The 24,975-nt window shown below is 45.2% G+C and overlaps 1 protein-coding gene across 7 annotated transcripts in view; it reads right to left on the minus strand.

The window, feature by feature from the left end:
* The window catches only part of NUF2 (NUF2, NDC80 kinetochore complex component), a 97,355-nt gene that overhangs the window by 71,467 nt on the left and 913 nt on the right, over positions 1-24,975 (minus strand). For 4 of the 7 annotated variants that reach the window (XR_002441062.1, XR_002441063.1, XM_021404396.1 and 1 more), the window contains exons 3-12: positions 24,300-24,376; positions 23,875-23,936; positions 23,302-23,399; positions 22,641-22,714; positions 21,304-21,400; positions 20,455-20,517; positions 19,769-19,906; positions 19,327-19,467; positions 18,384-18,559; positions 16,472-16,607 (exon numbers count right to left, since the gene is read on the minus strand). Coding sequence is in view for 4 of the 7 variants with exons in the window: in XM_021404396.1 (XP_021260071.1) it covers positions 16,472-16,607; positions 18,384-18,559; positions 19,327-19,467; positions 19,769-19,906; positions 20,455-20,517; positions 21,304-21,400; positions 22,641-22,714; positions 23,302-23,399; positions 23,875-23,936; positions 24,300-24,376 (1,062 nt within the window). In the remaining 3 variants the exon portion in view is untranslated. Of the gene's footprint in view, positions 1-14,498; positions 15,506-15,899; positions 15,916-16,471; positions 16,608-18,383; positions 18,560-19,326; positions 19,468-19,768; positions 19,907-20,454; positions 20,518-21,303; positions 21,401-22,640; positions 22,715-22,923; positions 23,012-23,301; positions 23,400-23,874; positions 23,937-24,299; positions 24,377-24,975 lie in introns of those variants that run through there. The other 3 variants (XM_021404400.1, XM_021404398.1, XR_002441064.1) reach the window with 3 other exon arrangements.

Here is a 24,975-nt window from a genome sequence, read left to right on the forward strand (position 1 = left end):
ATCCAAACCTGGTCAAACACAAGTGAGAAAATTCTCCACCTCCAGACCCCTGTGACCCTACTCTGACTCAGCAAACGATTCTTCTGCACCCTCAGGCCCCAAAGCCAGGTGCAGAGGACACTGTGCAGCAAGCAGAGTATGTTTGAGGAGTTCTGGCAATGGCTAACTCTATCTTTGACACTTCGCAGCTTCCCGCGTGTCACTCCAACTGGAAACCTTCCATCCAGTTCCCATTAGGTGTGGATGTGTTTTCACACTCCTGCCTAGCCAGGTACTCGCTGTACTGCGGATGGTTAATTACTTGAGGCTGAATCACGGCGCTCGGCAGGGAGGATCTGAGCGAGTGGCAGAGGAAGGTGGCAGGGAAGCAAGCATCTCTGCATCGGGCGGGTGGGCACGCACAGGATTCACTAGGAATAAATTCAGAGCAGAATATCAATAAATCTCCCGGCCTGGCCATCGGGGTGGGAGTTTCGGTTCCCCCCCTCCCCTCCCCTCCCCACAACAGGGAAATTCTGCTCTTTCCATGGGGGGTGGGACGTGGCGCAGGGCTGCATTGAAATGTAAATTCACTCAAATTATTAAGCACAAGAGAGCAGCTCCTGCCAGCCCTTTGTTCCGCAGTCAGAATGTGTAATCTAGAAGAATAAATATAGTCAGATATCAGCTAAACAAAGAGACCCGGGGCCATGCATATTCAGCGACCCTCTCCCCCAGGATGTCCCTTCCCCCTTTACCAGGGAGGCTCTTTCTGCAGTCAACAATTGTAGATCAAAATGCCCTCATTAACCAGGGCTGAGATGAAAACCTCTCGCTGTCTCGCGCTGAGGGTGAAGTCCTTTATTTCCCACTGGGAGCGAACATCTCCTTCCCTCTTGGTTTTCTCTTCCTTTCCTTTTCCATCCTGGAGGACAACGCAGGGATGCCTCTGGAACCATGCTCCCATCAAAGAAACGTTTGAGTTGGAAGGGACCCCAAAAGGCCATCTAGCCCAACTCCCCTGCAATGAACAGGGATGCCTACAGGATGCCCATCAGACAGGAGGGGTAGCTGCAGCTCCCAGGAAACTTATTACATGTGAAGACCCAGCCTAAAGAGCTGAGGAACCCCGCGCTGCAGAAGAGGGCAAAGCATTGCCAATCATTCCCTCTCAAACAGCCCAGGGACGGGAGCAAGACACAGCAACCAAGAATCAAGTAGACTTTGATACCTGGGACAGCCTTCTGCCATCAGCCTCCCACCAAACAAAAGCTCAGGAGAGAGCAGGGCTGTGCCTGGGGGGGTCAAGTGAGCAGAGAACACAGGAGTTAAAAGCAGCAGGGTGGCACAAAGGCAGGGCTGCCCACTACCAGCAGCAAGGGGACCTGCAGCCACCCTGGGGGCTCCAGCCACCTTTGCAGAGCTGCCAGTTCCCTCTCTGTGCAGCAAGGACTCGAGCTGCCTACTACCTCCAGTGCCCAGCCATACGAGAGCAGGTGATCGCACCAGCTTGAAGTCCTGCTGGTAACTGGGTGAGAAAGAGCAGCCCAGAAGTGGCAGCAGGGAATGGGACATCAAGCAGGCAGCCAAGAGCTGGATTTGCCTCAAGCACCAAGGAGAGGTGGCTGGAGGCAAAGCAGGCACAGGGCAAGGAGAGGGTTGTTACCCACACATGGCTTCTCCATCTCCAGTGCTGTCAGTCTCATACCTGTCACTACTGCAAAACCCACTGCAAGATTTAAAGATGAGATGGAGGAGAGAGAAAGAGGGAAAAAAAAATCAATTTGGCTGTTTTTGAGTTATATGAATATAATAAACCCTGAGTGTCCTGCTTTTGGATGCAGTTTGTGCTTCCAATAACTCAGCAACATACTCATTAAACAAAGAGAGGAAAAAGCAGCAAGCCATTAAAAATAAAGCACCAGGAGAGGGAAGGAAGGCCATGCAGGCTGTAAATATCTTTGACTCTTTTTCAACCTCCATTTTCTTTTCCCTGCTCATTCACTAATTGACCTCAGGATCCTGCTTCTCAGAACTACTTCCATCACTGCAAGCTGCGGTTGAAGGACAAAGTGCACCAAAGCCCTCTCTAAATGCAAAATAAACACATACCTCAGCCCTCCTCACTCACCGTCCCGATGTTGTGATGCACCACTCCCTGCACAGGGCTACCAGAACCACAAGACCAAAGATCAGGTGTTTCACATGAGAAAAAGTGCTTCCCATTTTAATTTATGCACTCTGCACAGCTCCCCTGAGCGTACTTAAGTAACGCCTGTCTTCTGCTATTTCAGCTTCAGTGCAAGAAGTTTTCCCACAGCTACAAGGACAGATTCTCACCCAGATGGAGGCATTCTGACCGCTGCTCCCTCTCTTGATCCAGCCAGGGCATTGCTGGGTAGCAGGCACTACAACCTCACGTGCTGGAGCAGGCACCCCACTCCATGAGCACCCATGGATTTCAGCACTATGCTAGAAGCCCTGAACTCCAGGATCCCAGATACCCAGGGAAGCCACCAGGAGGTTGTCTCTGAATCCATCTTACCTTGTCCAGTTTGACCTCTAGTGTCAAGGGCTCAACGCTCAAACCAAAGGATGCTACCTCTCATGACATGTCACGACAGTGATAAAGAAAACACCTGGCTGCCTCACCTCCCTGCAGAAGTCTCCCTAATGACTGGGACAGATCTCACGCTGAAGTGGAAAGAACTGGTTACTCAGCAGGAGGCTCAATTCACTCTCTGCAGCACCTGGTTTTTCTTTGGAATTCATCATCTTCAACATGGTCTCATTATTTCTTTGAGAGTGTTAGAAGCATCTCAGGGCATCACATGATAAGAGAACAAAACAGCAAATGAGATTCCCCTCACCTTCCCTCTAATCAGGAAAAAAATCCTTGCTGAAGGAAGCAGTCTTAAACTTGGGAAGGTTATAAGTCTTTCTGCCCCAAAACCGAAGCAGCGGTGAGATCCCTCTGTTCCTTGCCTGCAGGCACTCAGACTGCCACGTCTCCTTTCCACGGGATTTACAAGTGCAGACTTCTCATGCTCCTAATCCCTCCCAAAGCTCACAGCATATGGCACTTTTGAAAGAAAGTGGGCTAAGACCATAAAGGCTGTTAGAGGAATTCTGCTAAATACTGGATGTACAAGCAAGAAGCCACAGGAGAGGGACAGCCTGGGGATGTTGTAACATCCCTTACAGTGCCCTGGAGAGCAGAAAGCAAGGCCAGGAGCCTTGCTCCAGGATTTATCACGTGCCTATTTATATCCACACCCAGACCTGCTAATGCTGAGCAGCAGGACGAAGAGATGGGACACACTCCTCTCCCTGCTAAGACACGTGCAGGGATGATGCACCCTTGGGAGTCCCAGGGCTGATAGGGAACCACCTGCCTCAAGTGCAGCTGAAGGAAGGAAAGAAAACCCACCCTTAAAAGCAGACATCTCCAAAGTCACCCTTACAGGTGGCCAAGAAACCGCTCTCAGCCAGCCAATAGCCATCCAAGCATCCAGCAGGCAACCGATGCTACAGTTCTTTGGGTTAAACGCAGCTTAAGCAGCCAATTTACTAGCAGCACACTGGGCAGTGCCCTCCATACAGCATCCTGCTGCAGGGAGGGACTCGCCACAGCCACCAGCTTTCAGCTACAAGTCAGCTTGTTGTACCAAAGAAAAGATGCCTTCTCCTGACAACCACAGCTAATCTCTCACTGGCTCATCAGCGAATATTAATTTCTATTGACACGCAGCTGACTTGCAAGTCAACTGGATCATTAACTCGGACCTTCCGTGTAGCAGCACTGCAGGATGTTGCAAGTTATTTCAGATGCCACCCTGCTCCCTACGCTCCCACTGCTCTGAACGCAGAGCTCCATCCCAGGAAAACTCCATACAAACCCAGGTAACAGCATCCATGACAGCCGTACTGGTGGGACTGCACGGCCAGCAGCATGGTGGTGGCCAAAATAACCACATCTCATTGATCGAGCCCAGTAGTAGACTATTTATTCTCCCACCTGAAAGACCTCTTTCTGCCAATACAAACATTAATTTTACAAGCCCAGGCAAAAGACTAAGATTATAACTAAGGATTTGTGGCTCTCCTGAGGATAGACCGCAGATTTTGGGGGGAGTGAACAGATCCACATTTATCTACAACATCAGATGGCTCCCATCTTGTCTGTTTCACATCTATTATTAATAAGTATCGACTATAGTAAATCGATTGAGAACATGCTGCTGCACCTCACTACGCTGTGAATACTGAATCAAGGGCTGGGAGGGTGATGCACAATTTGCTTCCCAGGCTTTTGCTGCCATGAATGTCCCACCTGGCCAAGCCCGGGCAGCAGGATGGCTTCAGCATTCTCCTGAAGAAGAGAACAAGTGTCCATCATCGCTGCTGGATGCTCTCATTTGCTTTTTCTCCAGAGAGAAGCAATTTAATTAAAAGCCAAGGTATTTTCAAGCAGTAAGGAATGCTGACATAAGATGCTAATTTACCTGCGCTACTTGCTGCAGACAAATTATGACCTATGGGATATTCCAGAGATTCAGAAAGAGAGCGGAGCATTTTTAGCCAACTTGGAGTGAAATGGACGTGGATACAGCTGCTTGTACTCCATCACTGGAAAACACTGCATGGCCCACCAGAACACAGCCATTGCGTGTCACTCCTGTCCACGCTCCTCTCCTGCAGCATCTTACTTTCAGGAGTGCTGCCCAAAAGCACATCTGGCTCTGCCCCACCTCATTCCCCCCAGGCACGCAGGCAGAAGGGAGATCCCATCGCCTGCAAGACCACGACCCTCTCATCCTTACACCACCACGGCTGATGCTCTGCTGCTCCACGCTTCTTACGCTTCTCCTCCCACGGGCAGCCAGCAGGGCTGAAAGAACAGCTATCCAGAGACCAGTCATGAATGAAATGGAGAAGCTGCAGGTTTAAATCGCAGGGTATTGGGAGGACACGCGGGTAGGTATGCAGGGTGAGACCAAACCCAGCAGCCCAACCAACCACACCGTCCTACGCTCTCCTCCAGCTGCATCTGTTCAGCCCCTCATTTGCAGAAGCCCATTGGTCCACGCTCTTGAGTAATTTTTTTTTTTTTTGTTAACGGACCAGGTTAAGAGAGGGACACAATGGAGAGAAAGTGGCTCTGGAAAAAATAACACAGGGGCTCTCCATTTCCAGTTCAACAGCGACCTCTGGTCTCAGCGGGCTGAAGCACACGTCGCTTCCCAGCTCCGTGCAGGGACCCTTTAAAACGGATCATTCCGGTCCGTTTTTATCTAGGGGGGAATAAGGACACATCTTTCACACGCAGGCAACCACCGTGACCTTCAAATCTCATCAGATGGAGCTAAGGGCTTCACAGCCCAAGCCGCTGTTTAAGCAGCCCAGGATTTACCTTCTCCAACTTCACTGATATTTAACCAGATGCCAAGAGAGACAAGGACACCTGGCTTCTAAATGGATTGTTTTCAACATACCCCAAGAGGGAATATAGATATATGTGCACTCACACACGCGAGACTCGCATGGAAACTCTTAAACAGAGCCATAGAACCAAGACAAACAGAAAGATGGATGTACTACTAAACACACCAACTGCCCCCCAAGGCAAGGGGAGCTAACAAGTGCCGTGTGAGAGTTGCAAGGCAGTGGTGCAGCGCCTGGATAGCACGCAGCAAATCCGTCTGAACCGTCGTGCACAGGGAAGCGCTTCCAAAACACCAAGGCTGAAAGATCTGTCTCAACACAGGGCATCCTCGGCTATCTCTGCAGCTCTCATATTGCATCTTATGGGATATCCAGGACTCTTCTCAGAACCCACAAAGCATCAAGCCAGATCACAGCTCTCACCTACCGGAGAGCTTCCCTCTCTCCCAGCGGTCAAAAGGGGAGAACTCCATAGGAAGCCACACAGCAACACCTCCAGCTAAGGTTGCATGAGCCAGCCAAGAACCCAGCAGCTCACTTCAAGCCACACGGTCCTTAGGAAGCTGGCAGGAAGCAGGACACCTCCAGGTCTCCCTGTGTGAGAATGAAGCGCATCAAGCTGGGATTGAGGTGTGCTGGGGCTTCTTGCCTCTTCCACAAGGGTCAGCAGGATGAGTGTTTTTCTCTCTCTGGGACGTGCCCATGGTTCCAGCTTCACCCCATACACAACAGTACACCAATGCCAACAGCTCAGATGCTGCGGTGCTCAAGAAGAAAAACGACTGCTCCAAAAAGCCACCAGCATTTGAAGGTCTGTTTCAGGTGAAACTAATGCTGCAAAGTGGCAATCTCACACCTCACAAGCTCCAGAGCCGTTTTCAAGCTCCAAAGGATATAAATAACACAGCACATCTCCCAACAGCGTTAGAGCCAACAGCTTTTAGGGCTTCCAGCGACCTCTAGAAGGCTCCACACTCCTCCTCCTTTCTTTGTACACAAGATGTTGCTATGTCATTGTGAGAGTTCCTCGAAAAAGCAGCAAAGACAGTGAAGATCAGGGAGAAATCACTCAGAAGAGTCAACTTTAGCTTAAGATAGATCTATTAAGCAACTATAAAGTTACCGCTGGGGAGTGTTCTTTGCGAGGTTTACTGTCTGCTCTGATATGGGGGGGGACTGTACAGGACTATGGCCAAACCAGCATCCCAGTTGTGCAGTGCTTGGGACAAACTTCAGCTCCAGAGACCAGACAAGGGCACAGATTGACAACAGATGAATCAGAGTCGTGAGCTGGAAGGGACCCTTACAGGTCACCACTCCCTGCCCTGAGCAGGGACACCCACAGCTCCATCAGGTGCTCGGTGCCCATCCAGCCTGACCTTGGCTGCCTGCAGGGATGGGGCACCCACAGCTCCCCGTGCAGCCTGGGTGCCCTCCCCAGCCATGGGCACGCTCCAAGTGGTAACAGCCCTGGTTTAGACTCCAACCAAGGGCCCTGAAGCAAGAGCTCCACATCCCACCAGTCTGCCATAGCTCTGCCATTGAGTTAACAAGTTCTGCTCCACTAAAATGCAGGAGCTTCCCAGGGTAGCGGTGCCCTTGTCTCCACGGCCCTCGCCATCTCTAATGGGGACAAGTCGAGGCGCATTAGCATCCATTCAATTTTCAGCGCTCAGACTTTCATAACTCTTCCCATTTTGTCACTCTTAATATTTATAAGGCATCTAGGAAATGATTGATTTTCCTCCGGACCCCTTGTCATTCACAGTTGCTTATCTCCCGCGCGTAGGGGGCAATCAACGGATTTAGAGCAACCCATAAAAGTTGTTACCAAAAGTACAGTTTCTTTTTGTCTGCGATAATTTCTAATAACTCTTATGCCTGATAGCAATTACTGACAAAAGTCAGCCTCTGTTAATAGAGTTTATCTCGGTTCATCATATATCCTTTGTCAGTGGAAGCATTTTGACAAGCCTGGGGTTAATTAAAACCAAGAAGACAATAAAATACACCTAATCAAACATTACAGGTACAGAAATCAATTAGCAGATTTATGGCACTTCGGAGCCTTCTATAACGCACAAAATTCAAAGAAACTGTCAGATCCATCCCCCCAAGACAGTGTAATTGAATTTCTAATTGAAACTATTTTTCAATAGGTAACACGAGCCGCAAAGTTTGATTTGCATTAAAGTGGCATCTGCAGAGGACAGAGAAATCTAAGAAAAAAAACAAAGAAATCCCATGCTGCTCCCGTTATTACCGGTAATAATTATTATTATTTGCATATTCAAAATGTTGCAAAAGCCCTGTAGAATCAATAGGGCGGCCAACTCTGTGCTGAGACAGACCCAGATGCTAACATTCTTATAGAAAGAGTTGGTTTGGAGGAGAAAAACCACAAAAAAGACAAATGTGGGTTATCTGCCTGCAGCGGGGAGATGGAAGGACAGAGCCCAGCTCAGGGCTAACACCCACTGCCAAACCTGGGGGGGAGAATCCCATGCAGCACTGCTTTACTTGGTACACTGGCAGGATGCACAAGGGGTGGCTGCCAGCACAAAGCACGGGTTTCCCAGGAGCGGGTCGTGCCCCATCAGCCTGCCTGCTTGAATGGTGAGGTGGAGGACAGGTAGAAAACAGGGCAATATCTTGATTGTAGCAAGGCCTTCGATGCTGTCTTTCATAGCATCCTTGCAGCCAAACCAGAGAAATCTACATGGACTGGGTAAACGATCATCAATTCACTGTAAGGTAGGAAAGGCCAGAAAAGTCACAAGAAGTGAAGATATGAAGCCAACATAAAGCTTCCCAGTAACTGCATCCTTTAATGCAGTGAGCCAGACTACCCTCACTTCTGATTGTGACTATTTGTTTAACATTCATAACAAAATTCATTATAACGTTATACAAGGAAACAAAACCACGAACGTTGCATTTATCCAAATACCATCTCTGATGCTAGGAAGCCTAAACTCCGTGTAGCTGCATGCTGCTTCACAAGAGGCAGGAACAGACCACGAGCAGAGACAGAAGAGCACATCTTAGCCTTTCTAATCAAAAGAAATGGGTAAAGCACAACAGCAAAGAGTAAAACAAGAGCAAAATGGGGCTATCTAGCTATCTTTCCCCTACTTTAAGGAAACTATGGAAAAATGGAGCATAACCACATACAGAAGGACGAGTGGAACTCACCCAAGTGGTGGAGGGGCTCTCTGGCTGTGCAGCACCCCTCCCCAAGCAGCAGCCCAGGTCCAAGAGATGCTCTCCTTTCCACGGCTGGCCCTCATATGAGCCCAGGGGGCTTCAGCCTGGGTCCACCCCCTTCTGGTTCTGCAGGGAGCTCAGGTGCAAACAATCTGCGTGTGCTGGCTGGGCCGGCCACAGCCCTTCACCAGGTGCTCAATGACCAGCTGGAGCCATGACCTAACAGCTCCCCTACAACTGCCAAAGACAACTTTTTATCTGGATGTCGCTCAGCGTGAAATTAAATCCTGCCACATTTGGGAACTGGTCCATGGAGAGGTGATCTATCATATGATCTATCTGGAGGCAACTCACTCCTCTTTCCTTTAAGGAGTCCAGAATTCAGAGCACAATTTTTTGAGCTGATCCTTAGAACTTGGATGTTGCTACAGGAGCTGCTGTATAGGACAACCCTAAAGAACCCGCAGGGTGGTTGGATGGGATGGCCTCCAGAGGTCCCTCCCATCCCCTATGATTCTGCAAAGCAACCTCCTGCCTTACAAGTAGAGGGAACAGGAGCTAAAGGAGGATAAGAAGTACAACACCATCTACCCACACGGGCTGCAGGGAACGCAGAGCAACCCAGGGCACAAGGAAAGCTTGGTGTTGCTGTGTTAAAAGAAGCCACTGGAGCTGGGAGGACACAGGACACATCCAGCAGGCCCAAGGATTTACCCGGCAGGCCAACATTCAGGTGTCACATGTGGTAGCTTATGGTTAAGGTTTCCTCATAGTGACTTAATTCTCCCTTACTATAAATGAAGCTGTTTGTCCTCCTTCAGTAAGATCTGTCATTACTTATCCCAGAGGTCACAGTTTCCCAGTCCTCTCCCATTTTTTGGGCCTGCCTCTACTTTATCACCGAATAACGCAGAGCAGCTGTGTCTCCTCAACACTTGCATGTGATGCTCCTATTAATACTTCCAGGAAGATCACTTTTTTTTTTTAAAAAGGAGCACCACCCTGACTCACTTAGCTGGGATTCACTCTGAACCCCAATCCCTTCCTGCAATGCTGCTTGCCTGGGCAGTTATTTCTCTCACCACAGGCTAATGCCAGGCAGAAAAATAATCCCTAGTTCTTTCCTGCTTAAGCCTGCGTACAGCACGAGGCAGATTTCTTCCTTGCATCTCAGCTTCTCGTACAGGAAGACACGCATAAAGAATGCTTTCCCAACAGCAGCTGCAAAGACACCTGTCTCCTCAGCACCAATGCATTTCCCTTCAGAAGTTTGCATCCTGTGACATCTTCGCAGCTCCTCCGTGTTCCTGTTGGTTTCGCAGCAGTAGATAAGAGAGCTCCACAATCTTGCTCTGCAATGGCAGTCATGAGGTTCAAAAGATTCCCCCCCCCCCCATCTTTCTACATTAAAAAAAAAGCCTGAATCGGAGCTCAGCAGCGCACAAATATTACTCATGTCATTGACGCCAAGAAAACGGGAGCCGTGAATAAGAAAATGTTCTAAATGAACACAAGGAGCATTGTTTGCATATCAGAAAAATTAATCTACATAGCCAAGTGTAAGAGCCTGCAATTCAGAAAGCAAAGAATTAGGACAGCCCAGCTGAGAATAATTTTCTAGCCAGTTAATTTAATTGCATAAATCATTCCTTTGTTAGCAATAAAGAGATATAATTAAAATGAGATTGCTTCTCATTTCTATTCTCTGGAAACTAAAGGAATTGATTTTGGGGGAAAGCATTCTTCCAAATACCAGATCGGCAAATTACATTTACCTTTTTAGAAAGGCTAAATTATTTCGCGCTAATATCATGGAGGGTTTAATTAATTATAGATCTGCCATATGATCTTAAAGAAATAATTTACTTAATGCCCACGGAACAGAAGCCAGGAAGCGCGTCTCCCTCTGATAGATGGCGTGCAGATTTTTACAAACAGGTCAGGAGTTAACAGGTGGCTGCCAGGGGGAAGGCGAGGAGATGGAGAACGGGTTGGTAGAGGGAGGGGATGGCTCGGTAAGAGGAGATGGTTCAAGCACTGCTTCCTATCTGCTCACATATACCTGGCTTTCCGGTTTTGAACCAGTCACTGGCATCGGATGGGAGCTCTGAAATGTAACCATCAGCACAGCACTGAGCTTGCAAGCAGGACGCATCAGCCAGCCACAATAACATCACGCTGATGGAAATAGGGAAGGCTTGTACCAACGCCCTGCCTGTATCACACCCAGCTCCCACGGGTGCTCATTCCCTTTATCTGAGGCTCTGCCAAGGGCCTGCTAGATATAAGGTCAAGTCAGGATGCACTGATGAACTCTCCAAACACCCGCAGAAACTTTTGGGCAGTGACAGCACACTCATCACTTGGGGGGGGGAATACAGGGAAGGACTGCAGGCAAGCTGAGAAAGGAGAGGGCTTTGCACGCAAGAGTTAAACAGCAGATAGATTAGATCTCATCATTTGAGATTTCCAGGAAAAGTATTGCGTTGCTATGGAAACCTCAACATAACCTGGGTTTTCCCTCCTTTTGTTTGCAGGGACTTCATTTTCTACAAACACTGGCCTCTCCCAGTCTCCTCCAGCAGGCCCTGCAGCTTGCAAAAATTATTCTTCCCCATGTTCTATGTCCAGTTTTCTTTGCAGGCTTATTTTCAGTTTACTCTGCACGATCGCTGTTGCAACCTGCAAACTGCAGTAAGTGCTGTATGATTCACTGCCCAACGGGAAACTCAGCTCTTAAGAGTCCTTGCTCTACTTCTGCTTTGGGAGCAAGGGAAAAAAGCCTGGTGGTAATACAACTGAGCCTTCTTGGGCTTCCTGCAAGGAGAAACCACATCTACAAGCTTCCTTCTCCCAGAGTGAGGGATGCGAACCTAGCGACTGTGTTTTAGCACCTGCAAGGACCTGTCCTACTTGAGGCATTGCAAGTGTTACCTCCCCAATCACAATGGCTCTGCCCAGAAGCTTACCATATAGAAAATGGGACCAAACCTAACTGGCAACATATGACCCCTAGAAACAGACTTGCATTTGTAGTAGGGTCAGACAACCACATCAAAGCAAGGAACACAAGGTCAGGAGGATTCAGGTGTTATCAGAGGAAATACCTGATGAGAAGTCAGCGCTGCTAGCACAGACTTGCAAAGAATTGCACAGAGGCAGTGATATCAGTGACAGCTTAGAAGGGCCATTGCAACTCACCTGTCACTTTGTCCCTTTTGAGTTATCAGCACTTTATGGCAAAGACTATTATATGCTACAGAGCACAGCGAGAGCCAACCCTGATTCTGGCTCAAGGGCACCACAAGAGCAGAAATGACATAAGGTGGTAAACAAAGCATGGGGGAACCTGATCCAACCCCCCCAAATCACACACACACACCCTCCAACTGAAGTCTTGCAAAGTGGAGACCAAGTTACCAGCGCAGTTCTTAAGAAGTAATGGGGTTTTCCCTTTTTAGTTCTGGACAATGAAGTGGGTCTCTTCACAGAGAAGCGACCACCACGCGTAGGCTTTACTACGTCCTTTCTCCAGCCCAGCTCTTTTTTCGGCAGCAGAAGGGGCCGATCCTCAGGAGCAAGCACCGCTCCTTGCCTGCTCAGAGCCGTCCTCTTCGTGCCGCACGCTCAGCGATTCGGATTCAGAACGGCGCTCCCTGCGCAGACAGCGCCACCACGCGGCCGAGAGCCGCACTGCAGCCAGAGCGGCGAGGGCCCGGGGAGCCCTTCGATGGAGAAAGGGGTGAAGTATTTTCCCTCATGTAACAAAGATGAGCTGGGGAAGAGACCCACAGTAACAGTAAAATGAAGTCAGCAGCATCACTCAAGTAAGAGTTAAGGACTTAGCTGAAGGAGATACAAGCCATTGCTGTCCAGGTGGACAGCCAGAATTGCCACATTCACTAGGTGAAGGGAGACACTGGACACACACTGCCAGACTAAGAGGCACTCCTATGGAGCAAACGCATAAGTTACACGTTGTTTACAAGGTTGGAAGTCAAGAAAATTATGTGTGTTATTCCAGTAGTTCATGTTGTACTCCACACTTAACATCTGGTGGCAAATACCCATGTGCAATCAGTATTCCTGTACTATAAAGATTTCACCCTGAAGTAATTCAGGCGTTGGGGATAGGATGCCTGACAACTTATGCAACTTATGAAGGATGAGCATAGGGAGCAGAGAAATCACCTCTTCAGAAGGCTGGTACCAGGCTGCTGTTTTAAAGAATTTGTTTCTTTGTTGCTTACAAAATAATGTTAATAATTAAACGCATTTGAAACAAGCGAGCAGAAAAAGTCCACTAGCCTAAACAATACAATGCAAGTTTGCTACGAGCTTTAGGTAGTACATGAAATACTAAATGTATTGAAATATTCCAGTATATGAAACACTGGAAGCTATGCTAAGGCACATGGCAGAGAGGGAGGTGATTGATAGGGGATGACCAGCATGGCTTCACTAAGAGTAGGTGCCCCTCTGCTCTGTGCTGCGAGACCTCACCTGGGGTGCAGTGTCCAGAAATGGAGTCCTCAGTGCAGGAGAGATGTGGATCTGTTGGAGCGCGTCCAGAGGAGGGCCACAAAAATGAGCCAAGGGAAGGAATGCCTCTTGTGTGAGGACAGGCTGAGAGCTGGGGCTGTTCAGCACGGAGAGAAGGCTCTGGGGAGACCTGAGAGCGCTCTGTAGGTATCTACAGGGGCTGTAAGAAGGAAGGGGACAGACTCTTCAGCAGCATCTGCTGTGATAGGACAAGGGGAAATGGTTTCAAACCGAAAGAGGGAAGATTTATATTGGATATAAGGTGGAATTTTTCTCCAATAAGGGCAGTGAGGCACTGGCACAGGCTGCCCCATCCCTGCAGGCAGCCAAGGTCAGGCTGGATGGGCTCTGAGCACCTGATGGAGCAGTGGGTGTCCCTGCTCAGTGCAGGGCAGTGGGACCAAACAGCCTATAAGGGTCCCTTCCAACTCAAAAGATTCTATGACTCTACTACAGTATATGTGAAATATCAAACTATGAATACAAACAATGCCATGCCAAGCTAAAGAGCAGCTACTGATGCTCTATTTTCAACAAGTAGGCCACAGGAAAGGCTACACAGGTCTCATTCCACTAAGCCTAACCTGACTATTTTCTTCTATCAGCTTCACGATACGTTTCCATCTTTTAATTCACTCATTTTAAAACACTAGCATCAAATGAAGGAGTTTCACAGCTTTCTTTGATTCAGGCCCTGGCAGAGGGTTACAGGCATTTAGACAGATGCACTGCTAAAAGAAACTAGCAAAAAAAGATTTTGAATGTCACTGCCCTCTTGAGGGAAATTGAGCTGTAGTGCCTTAGCAAAGCCCTTCTTCCTGCACTGCTATTCAGGTCATGCTAGAACTCCCCCCACCACCTTGCTGTAGGGTTCAGGATGAGTATTAGCTCTTGAAAGGCAGCAGGTAGCTTCACAGCTGGGAATTGCTCATCTCTGGATAAAGGATAGCCTTGGTTATGTTTTGCTTATAGGTATTTTGGGTACAACTAGACAAGCTTCTCTGAAGGCACAAGGACCTACTGGAAAGACATAAGCCTGTCCCTGGCAATCCGTAGTTTAGTTTCTCCATGAATTGCAGCCTTTTATCTTACCCAGCAGCAGCTGCCAGAAAACCTCAGAGAGCAGGAACCAGAACCTAGCAGTTACTTTGTCCAGCACATTCCTAATCTCTGGGCTACACAGGCTGATACACGGCCTGGTAGAGCATGGGTGTCCAACCTTTTGGTTTGCCAGGGCTGCAGTGAGCGAAGAGGATTTGTCTTGTGCTCTGTGTACAACCTTGAATCCTCCCCTCCTCATAAGGGAAAATTCTAGTAGGACATACTCCTACAAACGTATAAACCAAGTTTTATTTCCTCATTGGAATGTGTCACAAAGTCAGTTGAGAGAGCGGGGAGGGGAAAAGGAGTAACAGAGAAATAGGGCTAAATATCCTTATATCAGCTATTTTAAAAGTTAACATTTCTTGAAGCAATTCAAAACCATTCCCAGAACACTGTGGCAAACTAAGCTCCATCACAAGTCAAGCTCCAAATATTCACCTGGTTTGGGGGTTTCTGTTTTTGTTTAAGAGGACTAAGCACCCAAACATGGGCTTGAATGAACACAGATGAGGGTCCAATACCACCCAGAACAGAAACAGCTTCTAGCATCTAGTTAACACTACTATATCTCTAAAGTTCCACCCTTAAGGGTTTACCAGTCACCAACATTTGTGACTAGGAAAGTTGGTATTTACATGGATGCTCCATCAGGACTTAATTCCAATTCAGTCATGGCAGTAGAATATCAGCTATTACTGCCTTATCTTGAACACTATGTCCATTCAGGCAGGCCCAAAGCCCCAAGTCATCCAAGATTAAAATTTCTAAGACATTCCCTAGAAAAAGTAGAATTTTGTCTAAATAGCAAACAATCTGGCCTTAGCAAGACTTACATTATTACTGCTAAATTCAGGTGCTGGCCAAAACAACACAGACAGGCTAAACTGAGTATTTGCTTACCCCCAATAGCAAGCTAAGAACTTTCTAGATAGATCATGGTGTTAAGTATGTTCTGTCATGCTTTTTGAGAAAGCTGTTTTTTTTTTTTTGCCTGGAGTAATTCTCCATCTCACACAAAGCACAAGTTGCTGAGTTCAGATACGAAGACAAACAGGAGTGGAGTAAAGTGAAGGCAGGTCTAAGAACTACATCCAGGACTCTGAACTCTAAGCAGTCCCTTCTGCAGTTCAGCAATTTTATCTTCTCTTGAGGCTGCATAATTCTTTGCTGTCTTTATGAGAGAATCGTGACGCTTCTCCAATCCAGCCTTCAGATTTTGGTATATCTCCTAGGAAGGTAAAACAAAAAAAAAAAACCACACGCAACTCCATCAGAAAGGTGAAACCCTTGTAAAGCATAAACCATAAGTGAGAGTGGTCTCATGCAATTTCAGAGGTATTGCTTTCTTAGCATACAGGAAAGCAACAGAACATCCTAAGACCAAGAGCAGCCACAAGCAAAATCCCAGTATACAGCAGATGATAACACCTCTAAGATTGTCAAACAGCAGCACGATATTCACACTGGTGCAGATGAACACAGAATGGAGCAGTATCACCAAGACCTCTGCCCCTGTGAGTGCACACAGTACTTCTGCACTGAACAAATAAAAGGAGATGCTACAGGCTGACTGCATTCCCTTACTCTTAACCCACCAGGATTTCTGCCTTTCCAGAACTGACCTGGACAGTCCTCCTCCTGAAACAGTAGGAAGAAAGGGTTTGTGACATGGCAAGTGTTCCTCTATTTGAGGGAGATTGTCAAGAGATCACAGCATTGCCCGTCACTACAGCATGAAGGTAAGGCCGTAAGGAATAGGTCCCAAGGGCCAAACAAAATAAATAAAATCAGACTGCTCAGAGCTGGAAGCGTTGTGATACAGAAATGGACATCACTGAAACCAGCATGGCATCTGCCACAGACACACATGGCAAGACAAGTTCAGTTTCATCTCTTAAAACACTGGGCCATCACATCATCATTCCAGAATCTCTTCCCAGGTTTGCAAAGCCCATTTCTTCCACACGCCATGTACAGCATGCAGACAGATCACAAACAAATTCGAGCATCATAGCATATCTATAAGCAAGTGCTCTCTCTCCCACTATCCACTCAAACCAACCCTTGCTCAGCTTACTTGTTTTTAAGGCTGAGAAGAACAATTTTGTCCACACAGACCAAGCTGAATATCAGTTTTCAGACCACCACACAGATTTCCTTTAGAAGATAAACAAATGAACTCTCTACAACTCACTTTAGCTTTCATTTCTTCTTTTTCGGCGTTCTCATTCAGTTGTTGGATTTTGAACCTTGTCTGCTGGATTTCCTTCTGAATTGCTGTCACTTTATCATACACAGCACCCCTCTTTTCCTGAACTCTGTTAAAATATCTAAAGGAGAGAGAGAAAATAATTAGTACTGCACTACTCAACTAATTCCACATTAAACTTAATCCCACAAGCCAAACTTGCACTTCATTAGCATGAGAATTACAGTTTCTACAGACAATACTGTAAAGAGTTTGCTTGCTCTGAAAGTACAGTTATGAAATTTGGACATTTGTCTGATCCTTCATCTAGAGCAGCATAGGTAGAAAAAATAGAATTCAAAATTAAGTTATAGGAATCTACTGAAGACCCTCAGTTGCTGCCAACCAAAACAACTGCAGTTATTCCAATAGAACTGACCCAGCTGAAGCCTGCAGATAGCTGGACACTGCATCTTCAAGTCTTTGTAGCACAGATGTGAGCAGAGAGCCCGGGCTGAAGGCCAGCCCAGGCCTAGGACCCACTGTAGGAGGCTGAAAGCAATGCAGCTGCATTTGGTGTTTCAGCACAATTGAAAGTCACATCCTCCTCAGTCTCAGACCCCCGTATTCCATCCATCTGTGAATATTATTTCACAGTTCTCCCAAGCTTGCAGGTAAATTTAGCTAGCTGCAGCTGTAAGCTGCCATGTAATCAGCAGTGTTACTGTGGGAACAGGAGATCCGCAGAAAACACTTAACACTTTATACTGAGCATTTGCACAATAATTACAGTTGGAACTGTAGCAGCTGCTTTCTCTGAAGATTGGGCTGAAATCACTCAAACTTAGTGAAAGCATACTTATATCTTCCTACCTCAAGGGAACAGTGAAGACACATTCTCTTATTCACCAGTGAGAACTCTTGTTTTCAAATCAAGGCTACCTCCCTTTCCCTCTTTCTTATCAAAGCATCTAATTTAAATACTCAAGGGAAATACCTCACATATTAGAAACAGATAAATTGGCAGCAACATTTAGTACAGAGGAGCATTAGACTATTATTTTCATTCTTTAATTAAAAGCTACTTTTCCTTCCAATCTCCCTTTAGCTGATACAATGCCCTACATGAAGAGCAAAGGAGGCCTAGGAATTTTGCTGCCTTTCTGCACAATGGAGACTCAGACTCCACTCTCAGCAACATGGAAAAAGCTTTCTTCTGACTTACTTAAGCCACCCCAGCCAATAATTTTCCACATTCTTTTTCCTACTGGTGTACTAAAGTGCTATATAACGAGTTTTCTCTACCATATTTCAGCACACTGAACATCAGCAAAGCCATGACCTTACAATGCCACAGTTTGCTACTGCAGAAGTGACTGCTGTGTTGTAAACACTGCTCTGCAACTTGCCTTTAGCATACAGTAGAAAGGAAGATGGGCTAAGAGGCTTTGATCAAATGACACTTTTCCTTTTGTTTTAGAAGCATCATGTCAGGATAATGCTCCTCCGAGATACGAGCCCCATTTCCCCATGGGTCTTGAACATCTTTGATAATGAGCAAAAGTGGCAAGGGAAATTATGAAAAATTCATGAAAGGCAAATGGGGCTTTGTTGAAGTCTGATAAGTTAGAAAATTATCCCAATGTGACATTCTCTTTAAGAAGATAAAAGAATCAAGAATAAGCATTATAAATTAAATTAGCGATCCAATAAAAGAATTGCTGTCAAGTCACATTGCAATTATTGATTTGAGACCCCAAGTCTCTGCCTGCAGCACTACTGGTCTTCATACAAAGCCATCCCACATCACTTATTTTCCTCTTAGTGCTAAGCTACATGTTTGTACCAGGCGTGAACACTGGTAGCGCGTAACGAAGACATAAAGCAGCATCAAGCAGAAACATCGGCTCATCCTTACTCAAATACAGTGTGCTTATATTGCTCAACATCTTCACGTTTCTTCTTTATCCTTATTTCAGCTGTAGACAGCCTCTCGTGCTTTGCAGTGACTAGTCTCTTTAAGGACATCTCATCCGTCTTCCCTTTTTTCAGCTCTATTTGAGCACTCTCAAGCTGGTCTTCCAGATTTCTGACCTACAGAGTGTAAAAACCATTGAAACACATTCAAGTGGAGGAAATAATCAAAATGATATTCCGTGTTAGAAGTTCCCTAGGTTAGAATGGTCTTCCTGCTTTTCAAAGATGGGATAGCTGACCAGCTCTCCTTACTATATCCCAGTTTATCTAACTAGAAATACATTTGAATGAACAAGCTGCTATTTGTATCACTTTTAGAAGCTACTGCGAGTTCTGTCATAGCTCTTAAGCTATGTTTTTATGAACGCATCATACAAATACCTCAAAAGACTGTGGTTTTTTTCCTAAATGTTCCTAACAGCTGCATTCTCACAATTTAGTAGTAACAAGTGAGGTGCTCTGCGACCACTTCTCACTAGTGGAAGTTTAACTTAGTGACATCAATAAACTAAAACACTTGAGAGATGAAGTAATCTTCAAGTAACAACCTTTTGCTCCAGATTCAACTCCATATGCAGAAGAAAACAGATCTCACTTGCATTCCTCTTTCATCATTTCCTACCATCAGTGCAACAAGACAACAATTTTAGGTCAGGTACCTATGGCAACAAAGCCTGTGACTGTTAGAAGTGGTCAACAGCACATTAGTGACACAACAAAGCAGCAGCTACATTTTACTGATGTTTTCATGATGAGGTTTTGAAGTTATCCAGATTTTCTTTTGTGGGCAGACAGAAGAAGAGCGCAGATGTTCACTGGCGATCACCTGACTCGGACTGACATTAGAGTTCTCCCTAACCAGGCTTAATTTGGTTAATACAAACCTCTGATAATACACTGGCCAGTCTTTCCACATTTGCTGCCTGTCTTTCCATCTTCTTCTGATACAGCTGCACCTCCAATTGGCACGACGGTAGACCTTCAACCAGGTCTCGATAACCTTCGTATTTCTCAATAACCTCTTGCTTTAAAAAGAAAAAGTATTGATAGGAGAGTTCAGGAATCCAGCAGTTGTTGTGAACATTGTATTGTGCATACCGACTTATGCCCATTTCCTTCTTGTTAGTATTTGGACAACCTGGTCTGGTGGAAGTTGTCCCTGCCTATGGCACAGGGGAGCGTGGAAATAGATTATCTTCAAGTATAAGTTACTCAAAAACTAGTTCAAGACAATGGAAGTTCAATAAGATGCATTTTTTTCATTATTATTATTTTTTTAATTTAATACCTCCTCCTGTGAAGGAAGGAAAAGTAAAAAAATCTCACCTTGGATCTCTTGAGTTTCTTAACAGTCTCTTTCATTAGTTCCTTATAATTCTTCAATTCCTCTGGACTCTCCACAATTTTTGATTTCAGCTGCTCTTGTTCTTCTTTCAAAGTAGCCATTGTCACTTTAAGTTCATTCTAGTTGCAAAGACAAAAGTACTTTTGTTCATTTATGTTGCTAATAGTAAAGCGGAATTGTGAGGCATGGTTTGTCACAATCTTAGAGAAAAGAGATTGTCTAGTCCTAAGTCATTCTTTGTTAGGAAGCCCATTCCTACCATTCATTCAGATCCCTCTGAATCCATTCAGATTCCTCTGAACATCATCAATATTTCCAATCAAAACAATTAATAGTCCACTCTGCTCCCTGAACACACTTAGTGGTACAGCGCTGAGTTGTAAGAGCAGTATTTAACCTAGTGCTTCACAGAATGCCTGCCAGCTAATACACATGGTAAGCAGCTCCCTCCTTCAGAGATCCTCACCTAGGGCAACTCAGGCAGTCACTGCTCTAGTAAAAGAGCAACACACTTCCCATGGAATTAAAGTGAAGCAGTTCTTTAAAGAAGAAAAACCCACAAGTGGTAATCACAGGAACATTAACTAGCTCCAAGGATAATTTAACCTTGGAAAGATGATCTATTAGCTGAATTAATAGGCTACAGCCTACACAGAGGTGTACTCACCAGTTTTCGAGTCCTCTCTGTAATATCTGATTTCTTTTGTGAAATCAATTCTTGCAATGCTGCCTAAGGACAAAAAACAAAAGAAAAACCTTGAAATAAACATCTGTACAACTACTGCCTCCTTTGCCCTTCTATTAGACATGTACATGAGAGATCTCACTGATGGTTTCTTCAGAGCACCATGACTGGAATACAAAATTGCAGTCTAATTGCACTAGCACAAGGCCCCCCAAAATACAGAAGTCAAGCCCACGGCCAACACTATTCATGGCAGAAACATGGCTTAAAGGAAGTAACATCAAAGAAAGAAAAAAAAACACCTAAACCACATTCTTTTTTCCTCCCCCTCTCCAGCACCACTGAAGAGGTTACCTATGAGATCTTACTGGCAAGCTGCCATTGCTGGGAAGTTATCCCATTCTATGATCAATCCCACTGCTTTTGTTAGCCATTGGGTGACCTTTCTAAGGCCTCTTATCTCCTGCCATGGCTCCCCTCCAATTCTTAAATTAAGGAGGAAGAAAAAACCAAAAATTTAAGAAGGAACAACAATATGTGGATTTTCCAAGTCAGAGCAATAACGTATTTCAAGAAAAAAGAGCCAAATATACTTCTGTGTTCTCTAAGTCTGATTTCATGCATGTTCCACATTCCTTACAGGTAACGGTAGGGATTAGACAGGACACAGCATTGCAATAACCTTTTATGACCTAAATCAGAACACCCTTCCTTATTCTCTGTAGAAGTATGAGACAAGGAAGAAACCAAAAATCAACAGAAATAATGTAAAATACACCTATGATCAGAAGCCTTGGGGCCAGTTCAGAGAAATATACAAAGAGATCGTACTGTTTTCCGACGATAATCATGGCTTAGAAGTTGCTCCAGTTCTTGAATGTCATCTGACAGTTGCTTGAACTCTGCTTGCTGCTCAACTGGGACAGTGCTAAGCAAAAAAATAAAGACATTGAACAGTTTCAGCATCATTATGGTCAAGTCAGAGTACAGCAGATGAAACAGGCTCTTTCTCCAAAGGGTTTACAGCCAGCAACATCATGGATAGAGTCAAAACAGTCTCAAATTAATACAGCTTATTTCCCTTGGCTTATATGGGCTTCCTAGGCAAAACACCATCTAAAGAGCTATTTTAGAAATAAGTGGTACAGGCTTAAGGTAGGACGGTAAATTTAATGATAACGTTAAATAAAAACAGGCATGAAAACATACTTGCACCAATTTTGTTGTTTGGATTTATGAAATCTGCATAACATTATTATGTGCCAGAGGAACAGTTTGTATTGAGATAGAACTATAGTTAGCTAGAGAACCACCTGCCTTGCACATACTGAGAGCAGTTATCAGCAAAGAAGCTTTCTGTTTTGAAAGCAATCTTGGGAACTAGCCATCTTTTCATCCTATTATCTACAAGCAAAGCAAAACTTACTGGTGCAAAGGCATAAGCAGTAGGACTAAATTACCTGAAAAAGAGCACGGGGCAAATGTGTCAAACAACTGAAGAAAGCAACTTTACCCATCCATTAAGCTAAAGATTAACTTCCTAGAGCTATATAAGCAATAAAGACAGACTACTAAAAACAAACTATAACATAGAGTTTCACTTTAGTCCCCCCAGTATACAAACCAGAGTATCCTCTCAAAGCAACTACACAGTCCTTAAGTCACATTTTTATTTCCTGCCAGCCCCATTTCTAGCCTAACACCATCAGAACTACTTCTACAACTGAGTGCAACACAATCAAAACACATCTATACTTTCTGGCTTATTTCACAAGGAGGCTAACCAGCAAAGTTAGACAACTGCCAAAGGAAAAGTCAAGTCTGTTCAAATTAAAGATTCCTATAGAAGCAGATTTGAGCATAGAAACATTTCTCTCCTTTGAAAAGCAAGTAATAATACATGCAGGTGCACGTGATGAGGGCTCGTAATGGAGGAGAAGCTAGCCAGCTGAAAGAAAAATAAAGGAAAGCAGACTATGAATTTCATTCCTATTTACAAAGATTAATCAGTTTCTTGATCTATTGCATCCATACCCTTAGGTTCTGCCTCCTATAGCATTCTAGTCACAAAAAAAAATTACTGAACACAATCATGTCTCTTACAGACTAAAAGGAACTTTGTGTGCATCAGATGGAAAGGTTCTAGGACCTTCAGTCTTTGTACTCACTTCAGTTTCTCCAGCTTCATTTCTAATTCCTGATTTGCTGTCTCCAGTTGTTGATGTTTCTCCATTGCAGTTTTCTGCAAGTTAAACATTCAGAAATTTTTATTCCAGAGGAATAGTTTCTCTTGAGTTCTACGAGACCTCTGCTCATCATTTCACATGACATGTGTGATCTCTGAACTACTGAGATATGCAGAGAGAAACCACCTGCAGTTCTAGCTTCAGCCCAACGATCACTACATCTCTATTTCCTTAAAACAACTGGAGGTGTCAAACCTTCACTTACAAGGCTGAACTACCAAATAAGTTACTGGAAAAAAGAACTCAGCTGACAACTTAAGTAGTAACTCAGCCATGGTACCAAGCAGAAACCTTTATGACGTCAGCAAGCCCAGCTCACTCTTCTGAACTGACACGTTTCCCTAAGGGCATTGCAAAGTCCTATATGGACCATTCACACTAGCTGTGTTTGCTTGATGTGTAATGTAGCTGTGCAAGAATTTTTAGCAAACGGGTACCTCCTTGTATTACTTGGCTATATTTAAGATTCTCACACGTTACTTTAGCATGCTGTTGAAAAAACTCAACCTTTATGTACCCAGTTGTAGGTTAACATTAAGTATACTTAAGTGAGCACGTGGAGTAACACGGCACCCAGTCTTACATAGTTCAGCTGCAACTCCAAGTAGGCCTCACGTCGGCATTCTCTGAAGTGTACAAAGTTGAGAATGCCACTCAAGAAGCGAGCTGTCCTCTTGGCCTCTGAAAAGGAAGTTACAAACCATCACCACGTCAGTCTCTGCACATGCTGTAATTGCTTAGAGAAAGCTGGGAAAAGCATAACACAGAGGAAAGAATGAATTTACAAGAGAGAATACATGTTAGCTCTTTCCCTGCTCACCTTGCAAAGATTTCGCAGGCTGCAAGAAAAGCAGCTATGAGCTTACAAGGTCTCTGCAATCCTATGCTACTTAACAAATTAAAAAATGACAACGAATAGAAAGATTAATAAAACACAGCCACATTGGGCTAGCCTACATAAGGAGTAAGGTGGAGAATTGCTCATTAGAACCATCTTGTCTAATGAGCACCTTTAGGGTCAGATGAGTAGCTGGTGGCCAGGGACAGACCTCCATAATAGGTGCCCACCTGACTATGGCACACGGGCAAAAGCACCTGAATAGCAAGCGATGCCCACCAGCCCAGGAAACACAAGGCTTACAGAGCACTTGCTTACTTGGATTTATAACATCAGCAATTTGAAAATCGTTAATCCGGCACACGGGAAGGAAGCGCTCCCTGCAAAGAAGCAAAACACAACCTTATCTTCAGTGATTATTGCTCAGTTTTGGCACTATATACATAGTAAGCTTCAACCCATTAAAAGTACTGCAATTTTTTTGTTGTTTTGCTTTGTTTTTGGAATAAAAATAAGATTATTAGCCACACAGGAGGCTAGATATAGCTAAGCTAACACATTCATTTTGCCTGCTGGGAATTAAACTCCATTAATGCCACATTACTGCCTCCTGTTCACCTGAAGATTTTGCTATGATCAGAGCCAACAAGTAGTGGAACTGCCAACTACCAGAGGCATAGAGCCCCACTGCTTCTAGTAATTCTCTATAAAGATCCCTTTAACAAGTGCTTTCTTGTACTTACATATGAATATACAGATTACAAACAGGTAGAAAGCCTTCAAATATCTGCGGATACACTATGTCAACGTTGACTGGCATCTGAAAAGTAGAGAGAGCCAATATATGATCAGAAAACAGTTACAGAAGAAAACAGAGGTTTGTTCTCACAGTGTAAGATCATTCAAATAGCTTAGACAAGGATCGTCTCCCTCCCCTCTAACCCAGTCTAAAGGTCCTCCTAAGAGACCCCCATCCAGCCAAGGTCAAAGTCAGACTCCCAAGGAGACCATGTATATATATTTTTTTCTCTCCCCCAAGGCTCCTGAGATTGAACAGCCCTGGACAGGGACCCCTTGATAAGCTCATGCTGCCCCTCCTAGGCTTTAGACATACTTCTTGCACCTGCAGTGTATCAGAGAGGGATTCATAGAAGGAGGAGGCTCTCCACATAGGCTTTTCTTACAGCCTACAGCAGTAAGTGAGCCCCTCATCAAGCCCTCTTGATTCTGTGGGGGAGAAGGCATTCTCCTCTCCATGAAAATAAATTAATATCAATTTGAAAAAACGAATACCTAGAGGAAACACACACACAAAAGCACTATTCATTGCTACACGGGTCATGAGCTGCACGCAGCGAGATTTCAGACAAGGAAGGATGTTCAAATCAGCTTCTCACATGCAATCAACAAGGCCTCAGC

This window comes from Numida meleagris, chromosome 7 (genome assembly GCF_002078875.1).
Source record: "Numida meleagris isolate 19003 breed g44 Domestic line chromosome 7, NumMel1.0, whole genome shotgun sequence".
NCBI classification, from domain to species: Eukaryota; Metazoa; Chordata; class Aves; order Galliformes; family Numididae; genus Numida; species Numida meleagris.